The sequence below is a fragment of the Chaetura pelagica genome, unplaced genomic scaffold (assembly GCF_000747805.2).
Source record: "Chaetura pelagica isolate M959 unplaced genomic scaffold, ChaPel_1.0 scaffold220, whole genome shotgun sequence".
NCBI lineage: Eukaryota > Metazoa > Chordata > Aves > Apodiformes > Apodidae > Chaetura > Chaetura pelagica.
Genome location: NW_009951982.1, coordinates 1073124 through 1083171, shown reverse-complemented (window position 1 = coordinate 1083171; position 10048 = coordinate 1073124). Strand labels below are relative to the sequence as shown.

Sequence of the window (10048 nt, the reverse complement as noted above, 5' to 3'; positions counted from 1 at the left end):
TGTCAGATCTTATATCCATTTCAAGTTAATCCTCTCTAGCTGTCATTTCATTTCAAAAAGACACTCATCCTGTGGCAGTCAACTGCATATTAGTTTTGCAGATGTTCAGAGTGGGCTTTTTATGGCACCTACAAGAATCAGCCACTCTCAGCTCTGTGGAAAATACATACTTAAATACACTGGCTGTCTCTACCAATGTGTATATAACAGCTTTTTTCCATTGGTGTGTTTTATATCCTTTTTTTTTAAAAAAAAAAATGTATTTATTCTTTTGGCTGATTGAAGCAATTTGCTCTCTATGGGAAGATTTGGCTCTCAAGAGGAACACAACAGAGGGGTTTATAGTGATGCTATTAAAGCAGGGAGGAAGGATAAGCAGTAAACAAGACTATCGGATCCAATTAAAATTGCTGGTATAGCAACAGGAGTATAAAATTAACTATGATAGCAATTTAAGAAAGCAGGTCAAAGAACAGCCAACATTGACAGCAGAATAAAATAATTTTTACATCTTTAAAGATCATGGGAGAACAGCCCCTCTACTTATTTTAGTCCAGAAAACACCATACCCAGGAAGACCCCAAATAAGAGAATGTCAATGGCAGAGTCATTAAAAACCATATAGAGTAACAGAAATAAATTTATATGAAAGCATGACCTAACAGTTGTGTGCATAACAGCAAATATGATGAGATTCTCATAAAGTCTGTTCAGTACTTAACCACTAAAGCTCCTCTTATTTCCTCTCAAATAAATACTCTAGCAGTTTAACTCTAGTTTTTGTAAGAATTTCTAATAAATTACTTATGAAACTGTAATGAAACTAAAAAGTTGTATGTATACTCATAAATCTGCATTACAAGCTACAGACTGAGATAGAGAATTAAGGACAGAAGAGATTTAAAAGCTCATTAGGTAGTTCCAAAACTCAAAGATGAAAGTATGTTCAAATACCAAATACTGGTCAAAGCTTACATACAGCAGGGTATTTTTCTTGTTTTACTATACTCCAGAATGAAGGATTTCATTGTATAACTACAAACATTCTGATGTTGTAAATATTTGTACTGAAAACAAGATCCAGGGCAATAGTCATGTGTATATCTGTATTACAGAATCACAGAATCTTAGGGGTTGGAAGTGAACTCAAAAGATTATCCAGTCCAACCCCCCTGCCAGAGCAGGGTCACCTGCACATCACACAGGAACGCATCCAGGTGGGTTTTTAATGTCTCCAGCGAAGGAGACTCCACAACCTTTCTGGGCAGCCTGTTCCACGGCTCTGTCACTCTCACAGTAAAGAAGGTTTTTCTGATGTTTACATGGAACCTCCTATGTTCCAGTTTGCACCCATTGCCCCTTGTCCTACCACTGGACACCACTGAAAAAAGCCTGGCTCTGTCCTCCTGACACTTGCCTTTTACATATTTGTAAACATGGATAAGGTCACCCCTCAGTCTCCTCTTCTCCAAGATAAAGAGACCCAGCTCCCTCAACCTTTCCTTATTAGGGAGATGTTCCACTCTTAATCATCTCTGTGGCTCTGCACTGGACTCTTTCAAGGAGTTCCCTGTCCATAATAAATGTACAGACATTTTATATTAACAAAATAATTTTTGTTTTTATAAATAAAATAATACACTACAGCTTTGCTTTAGATAGCAGAGAGATAGCCCTGGTTCACATCTCACCATAGCTATACCCTCTGGTGTAGGCTAGAAACCAGCATCATGTGAATATCCATCAATAAATGTCACATCACTAAACACCATAAAGCCAAGGTGAAAAAAATTCAGAAAAAAGAAAAACGCAGATATGTGCCATGACTTTTTTATGTTATAGAACATATAAATGCTCCAGTTCATATTGGCTTAGGACACAAACTTCAATGAGGGTCTCCTTATACTACTACCACCACAGTAAAGAGTGTAAAAGCATAGACAGCCATGGTACAATCCACAGAGTGTATGGTACCATTAGATTTGTAACATCAGGGAGGCTTTTGTCTCACTTTTCACATCACAAGCATATGAAGCATGGCTGATTGCAAGACGAACATACCTGTACCCGGCTTCCCCTCAGCTGCTGTTATTAGCATTCTTAATTAAAAAAACCCACACAAACAAACCCAACAAGCAGCCAACACAAATGTGCCAGCTGAGCTCCAGTCCACTCATCTGCACCCTTACTTTTCAGGAACAGCAAGGTACAGCCCGAGTTCTAAAATTCCTAGCAGTGCAAAGGACCTGCAGATGGCTACCCACTCCTGTTCTTCCAGATGTAGACCCTCTGTGTTGGGATAGAGTTCCCATGATGTTTCCCCTTCGTTTTAGACACTAAAATAAACCACCTTAGCCACAGCAAGCACTGCATTCTGCCCTAAGAGCCCCAAGCACTACACAGTGAACCTGAATTTCACTCTCTTTCTGATTCTTTCCTGAAAATACAGAAACAGAAGGGATTGCTTTAGGTTAGAATCACAGTTATGACACAAATCCATTTGAAGCTGACTTATTTCAGGTTCCTCCTTCATTTTTCTCTAACTAAAATGTTTTACCTTTGAACTTGTACCCCATGGCAAGCAAGTACATATAGAATCTGTAACAACACCACGCTATTGATCAAACATGGGAAAATAACAAGAATTTTCACATCCAATCATTCAGCCATCAGCTGAATGGCCTACACTCAAGGCTGCAATAGCATAAAAAGTCAAGGAATTCGACTAAACAGAAAATCCAAGAACTTTCATACATTTTTACTGAAAGGTAAAATGTAGAATCCTCCAAATACCCCTGCCTCTCTTCTTGCAGGTAAAAAAAAAAAAAAAAAAAAAAAAAAAAAAAGGCAGCAAAAAATCTTCTGCTGCATTTAAAGGATGAAACTTTCAACTTATTCGGTATTCTTACTATATTTTCTGTACATCCCTTTACTGGAGATTTGGAAGATTCTAAGATGTAAAAAATTCTTTAATCCTCTAGCTCAGCCAGCAGTTATAAATGTTGTGTTTAATGTAGAAGGAAGACAAAAGAAGAAAGATATATTTCATTACAACAAATTACAGTGGAGCATGATGAATGCGATTAATTCCACCACAACCTATGACGTAGAGAATGGACTCAAAAGAGTCAAGTATGTTCTACGGAAGAGTGCAGGTCTAAAAAAAACCCATTCTTCAAAATACAATTGTGAGGAAGATTATTAAAGCATTCAGATTACTTATAAGAAAAGAAGAGTCACAGATGGTAATTTATTAATAAAAAGAAAGAGAAGAACAAAACAGTTAAATGTTATTGTAACATTCCTTAGGATACAACATCACAGAATAAGGTTTAAAAAAAAAAAACCAGAAACAAAACCAAACAAACAACAACACAAACAAACAAAAACAACTTAAGAAATTGAGCTTCCATGAACTTTGGACATGAAGGCTGAATAAATTTTGCAAACAGCTGAGAAACAGTTGAGTAGACTTTTCTAATTCACGGCAAATAAATTGTTTGAAGAAATAAGCCTGTTTACAGTGCTGTGTAACATTAGAGCAAATCCCTTTCTTTAGATCTAAATGATCTGTGGTTTGCTGCATGATCAGATACAAAGCTGAAACCTGGTAAAACAACATCACTATAGGAAAAAAAACAGGTGTGTTTTTTTTTTTTCAAGTACTTAAGTTTAAAATTACCTATTATTTTCTGCAGAAAAATAATAATCAAATAGAATAAAAAAGAAGACACTTGCTACCAAGAATGATCTCATTTTACACAATGTTACTTCTTATTCTATTCACAGTAACCATTAGAAAAAACAGAGTGAAGGCTCAATAATGTAAAACATTTTAAAATTACATTTACTCCTTGAACATTCACTTTTCTCTTTTTCACTTGCCCACTACATGCCAAGAACTCTTTAGTACTTCATTTATATGCTTTATTCTATTTTCTCTGTCTATTTTAATAATTCATTTATAGAGTTTTTTTTATTCATGAAAGTAGTGCAGATTGGCTTCTTCTAAGGTAACCTTACTTTAGTACTGTTCCACATCTACCTAAGAAAGGAAGAAAAACCAAACCCTTTTACTTTGCAAAATTCGTGTGTAGCAGATTGTAGTAATGCCTGAAAGCTACATAGTTCTAATTTTCTTTGAAAATTAATACAGAAAAATAAAAAGGTACCTGCAGAGGATAGTACAATAGGCATGTCAACAGGTCAACATACAGGACCTATTTGCTACAACTCTCAGATTTGGCAGCTGCTCGTTTTGTTGAATATCTGTGTTTTAAGCAATTATAGCGCAGTTCTGTGATGCATGTGAGCTTGACTTTAAATAGATTAAACATTTCCAATATCTGTAGCATGATCACTTGCACGCTTGAAATCCTGACATTATGGGGCTCAGTAGTTTCAAGTTGACTGCAAAATAGAGCCTTTGGAATAATAAAAAGTTAGTATTTTTAATTACACAAAATATATAGTGTATAGCAAGGTGAAGATCAATACTTTCTCCAGTCTGGAAACTGACAAATGAAATTCTCAAGAGAACACAACAACTTTGTTGGCTCATATAAGATGCCAATACTCTGATTTTTTTGCTAGATAAGCTGCTGAATATCTTACTACTGCAGTTAAAAAGTGTGCTTATCTATTTATTTTAGAGGTCACTATTCCTGCAACAGAACCAAGAGAAAAGACCCTAAAAAGGGGCAGCACAGTGTAATGTTACATCTGCTGAGTTTGCTGCTGGGGTGCCAATCCTTCTGTCAAGGGGAAGAACTGACAGCTGAAGGTGACAGTGTCTTCAGCTACTTGATCAAGACCTTCCAGAGCCTGCCCTGTCAAAACTCTAGCAAAATCCCTGGCTGAAACTAGCTCTTTCACCCATTTCTTACTGGATTTCCAATGCATGAAATGTTCTTACTAGTCAAAATTATTTCTCACAATATCTAAAACACTGGACAAGCTGCATTATCCTTCCCTTGCAGTCATGCTATCAATTCCTGAAGTCTTTGCACAGAACATATTCATTCATATGCCTGCATGCAGTTGATAAGGTAGTTTCCTTAGCCAGACAGAAATAAAGTTGTAAGCTGAGATGTACTGACAGCATTTTGGCCCCACTGAGGACACCTAGCTTTCTTCCTGAAGTCTTGCTTCCCAAAGTTGCTTTGTTATCCCCATAACCTCAATTGCCACCCGAGTTTCCTGGCATGTTCTTCCTCTCACCCAGCCTCCTCATACTTGGCTTTAGCCCTCTCTTTGCAAGGCAGTCTCAACACAGGGGAGGGTCTCCCTAACCTTTCTTAAATTTTTCTACTTTTGAGAAGCTTTCCTCCCAAAGCTGACAGGGTAACAAGACACTTTCTCAGCCCATAGAATCCCTGCTTTTTACCTAAAGCTCCAAGTGATTTTCTCTCTTTTTTCTACTTGTGTTTTCTGCCTTTTGTGCCTGGTTTTTGCTCACATGCTGAGCTGGCAAGGACATCCTATTTCTTTTCCTTTTGCCCTATACGGTGCTTCATGTTCTGCAAGTTCATCACAAATCAGAAGAGCATGTGCAACAAAAATCTCACCCTAAAATAAAAAGCAAGCAAATGGCACAAAGTTTACATCAGCCACCAGTGAAGTCAGATAGCATTACAATTCTTGTGCAAGATGGTTGGTTCTGAGGTCCTTTCCAGTAATCACAAAAGTGTCAATGGGAATATTTTCCTTTACCTGTGGGACCCGGGTGATTATTCAAGGGCACAGAAAAACTTCACCCTTCAAAACAAGTCACCAGTATATCCTTGACAGAAGGTTTTCCTCAATGCTGATCCAAACTAATCTGGGGAGAGATATCAAAATTTGCTAGCTCCATATCTTCACACTCCTTAACCACACTGAATGTCACTATTTGAATAGCACTTTTTTTTCCTCTGCCCCATCATCTCCAGCTCAAAGCAATGAAAGGCATTAGCCAATCTGGCTGGGCCCTTGCTCTCACTTTACATTAATCCTTTAGCCAGTAAGAAGAGATATTGTGGTACCTGCTCCCATGTCTTCCTGCCTTTCCTATGGAGGGCAAATGAATATATAATGGTTAGAGAAGATGGGGTTTTATCACCATAGACAGATCAATGTATTTACACATTAATCTTTGTTTTCTTGAGTGTATAAGTATACATCTCATGTCTGTAAGCTCTAGTGATACAAAAACAGGAGAGAAGGGATCCTAACATAAAAAAGCAATGCTGCCTAAAAAAAAAAGAAAAAAAAAAAAAAAGAAAGTTCAAACTCAGAATGTTCTTACTTAAAGATAAAACTTCCAAAGAGTCAGAACAAAGATGACTTCTACCACAAGAAATCTCCAATTTATAGACTTCCTATTTATACAGCCAGTGTCTGACTGTTTACCCTGGAAAAGTTGTTACTTGCATAGTAATCAAGCCCACACTTAACTACAGCTGCTGTAGAGTGAATGAACCCTGTTCTCAGCTACACAATGAGAGGGTTCAGCCAAATCAGTCATCTCAGAAGGGACCAAGCATAAAATATTATGTGAGATCTGGGGAGAGATGTTGACAGCTGAATCCAATTAGGCAGCCAAAAGTAGCTTGTAGGCAGAAAAAAACTGTAAAAAAAAATAAAAATCAAGGGCTTGTCTACATATGCATTTGTTTCTTATTAACTTGGTAAGGTTTACACTCTGAACCCACTAGGTGAACCAATCTCCAATTTAAGTTGATCATGCACAAGGCACAGCCTTTGGAATAGGCACACCCACACTTGAATTGTTTCAGCATACGATATCACATCGGTAGTCCATAGTCTTTATAACTTCTTTGCCCAATAAAGTGTGGCTGCTGGTTCCACTGCAAGATAACAGCTCCTAGTACCTATTGGCAAAGCTTTTTCAGCAAGTTTCTCCTTGCACAGACACTGGGTGTTGGAGTGCAGCTGTTCTGTAGTTCATTCACCACCAACAACAGAAATACAGCATGGCAGTAATCGCACTTCTGTTTGGGTAACTCTTCTTATTGAGAGGCTCCTGCTGTCAGTTTTACCAGTCACACATCATACTCCAAATAAATGCTGGTATGCTGTCAAAACCTGTAACATACCATCTAATGAGACTCTTGAACCTCACTCAAAAGAGAATATAATGACCTTTCCGAGTTGTCTTACGGTCTCCAGGAAAGGAGTATCACTGGGAGTTTTGTTGTTGGGGGTTTTTGTGCATCTGGTTTTGGGTTTTTTGGAGGGAGGAGGGCGATTGTAGCTTTGGTTTAGTTGGTTTTCTTTGTTGGCTTTGGGGGTTTTTTGGGTTTCGAGTGGCGATGCCAAGGTGAGAACTCCAAAAAATAAACTATTTCCTTTCCAGACAACACATACATACCACCTATAAAGTAGACAATTACTCTGTTACTATGCTCATGTGGGCAAAAATAAATGATGAAGAAAGTGTGTTTTTTATAAAAGACTGTTTATCTTTAGGAACAATACAGGAGTTTTTTTTCGCTGAGTTATTGTAGTTAGAGCCCTGAACCCTGCACTACTTTCAGATTGAAATATGAAATATCTTTAGATGTCACTTACCCCAAATATAAAACGTTTGTGACTTGGGTGATGAAAACAGTGCAGAACAATCTAAAACATTTTCACATTTTTTTTACATCCTGTAAAGCATTATACAGAGCCGGATAGAGCAGCAAACCCTCATCACTCAGATTAGCAAACTTCAGAGTGTATAACGAGGACAGCAAAATACCCAAAGAGCACACAAAAACTTCAAAAAGAAACAAAAAAGCTGTCTTCTAACTAAAGTTCCTGAAAGGCATTCACTTGAGACTATATATGCAGTTAGTTTTTAATCCTCAATTCTGAAGACCTAGGCAATAGGAAAATATAAAAGAAAAATAATGCAAGTCACAAATAGATCCAAAGACAAATTATTGCAGAGAGTAAAGTGTATTTCTATGGAATGGAAAACTAATATATTTTTAATCACTGGTTGATGATAAATAGTATACACCCACGTAAAACACCACACCTGCAACAGTACAGTGCTGTGTAAAAATAATCATGTCATGCCTTTAAAAAAAAGTAAACAAGCTTTGCAAGTCATCTTCTGCCTCTAAATCCTGAAAAGCTTTAAAAAATTCTGTCCATATCGCTTGTAGTTTTTGTTCAAATACTCAAGTGTAAGTTTAGCCTATGACTTTAAAAGCATCATTCAGATTCAATTTTTCATAAATTAAATTTCCTTACTAATACTCCATGGTACATAACAGATAATTATCCAATATTTCAAACAAAAAAATGAAATGCCAATCAGGTAAACAGATTTTATCCACAAACACATACTGTATATTTAAATAATAATAGAATTTTCAGTTGTAAAGATTTTTTAGTGAGGGACACACTAAGCATGGAAATAACAATACAATAACCGCCAGTTTCAAACAGACATTAGAGAGCTAATTCATCTTCACATTTCCTAAATGCTTTTGCTTATGCAGAATATAGCTATACTGTTTTGTATGCACATGTATAAGCATGAAAAACACCCTGGTGTGATGATTTGTGAAGAGAGAATATTTAAATTTTTAGTTGGGTTTTTTGGGGCTTGGTTTGCTTGTTTTTATGAAGTCAAATAAACAGAATCTTTTGAGAAACAGCTGCAGTAACCAAGAAGTTACCAGTGATAAGCACATACCTCTGTTATGAACGATTTGGCTGTCAAGGGGTTCATTATAAGAATAGCTCGTCTCAGAGTATCCCGGTAGCGGTTCCGCTCTTCTATTCGCATACTGGAAAAGAGGCCTGTGATCATTTTGTTGATGTTGTTTTCTACTTTCTGCAATGCTACATCCATTCCCTGTTGAGAAACTTTGTCCAAAAACTCTTGTATTCCACGGATATCTAGGAAAATAAAAAGCCAAACAAGACATTAATTGATAAGAAGAAAAAAGACAAAAAATTCTGTTCAATTCAACTCACAGAGGCATTTTGTTCAGTGTCAGGCAGACCTTTATGAGCTTTCACTTATTATTCATTGGAGCTTTTCCTGAGCTATACTCACTAAATACAAAGGACAAAGAATAGCCACACCTCAGTTACTGTCCAAAACAACCACTAGAAAACAAACCTATAAATATTTCTAGCAATTTTCCTTATTTTTGTCATTCAATCATTACATGTGTTCCTTATTTTTGTTAAGGGACATTCAGGCTAAAATCCCTAAAGAACAGTGAAGCTATGAAGACTGTAACACACTTCTTTCAAGTGAGAGTTGTCAGAGGGCAACTAAGGTAGAGAAAGATAGGAAGCAGATTGTTTTCTTTTGTTATCCACTGCAACTCTGTGTACCTTAATGTATCTAAGTGAAAAGAAAAAATAATCAGAAAATCTTGATGTTGTTCTAAACTGCACAGTTGTTTATTTCCTTCAAAAATAAACCAGACAACTTTCCTTCAAAACAACAGCCAGACATACGTTTTCAATTGTACTGCCAGCTATTGTCTGATACTGCCACTGCTTGCTGAATTTAACAAGTTCTTCCACAGCAAACTGCTCGAATAGATCTTTCTGGTTCAGTCTGAGTAAATCCTTTTTTTAAAATTACTTCTAAAGGAAGATTTGATCAGAAAAATTCTAATTGTGTTCATCACCTAGCTTGTAATAACTTTAATGCCTGTCAAACTGAAATGTCTGGGTTCTCTCACATTGTCATGCTACCTCAAGCTGGTCCAAGCCTTTGAATGGCTTTTTCTAATAGTGAATTCAACAAGAGCAAGCAAAAAACTTGTTTGGTGTTTTTCTCCTCTTTTGAATAGCTTTATCTAAAACTCCAAACTTGAAGCTTAAAGTTTAAAATAATTCAATGACTTCATAAGTCAGAGCAGGGTCTCCTGGACCTCTAGAAATTCCCATCAGCCTCACTGACTCCTCACTGTCTGATCCTAACCAGCCGCTGCAGTAGCTCAGTCTTTTTTCTGCAGCTGTCACCAGTTGCCTGACATGACTTCTCTGCCCAGCAGTTGTTCAGACCTGCTCTTCCGGAGGACATTCA

The 10048-nt window shown here is 36.9% G+C and overlaps 1 protein-coding gene across 2 annotated transcripts in view; it reads right to left on the bottom strand.

Moving 5' to 3' along the window:
- GRID2 (glutamate receptor, ionotropic, delta 2) overlaps window positions 1-10048 on the bottom strand; it is a 716811-nt gene that overhangs the window by 262659 nt on the left and 444104 nt on the right. For both annotated transcript variants that reach the window (XM_010001338.1, XM_010001346.1), the window contains one exon: window positions 8693-8898. In XM_010001338.1, coding sequence (XP_009999640.1) covers window positions 8693-8898 — 206 coding nt within the window. The remainder of the gene's footprint in view (window positions 1-8692; window positions 8899-10048) is intronic.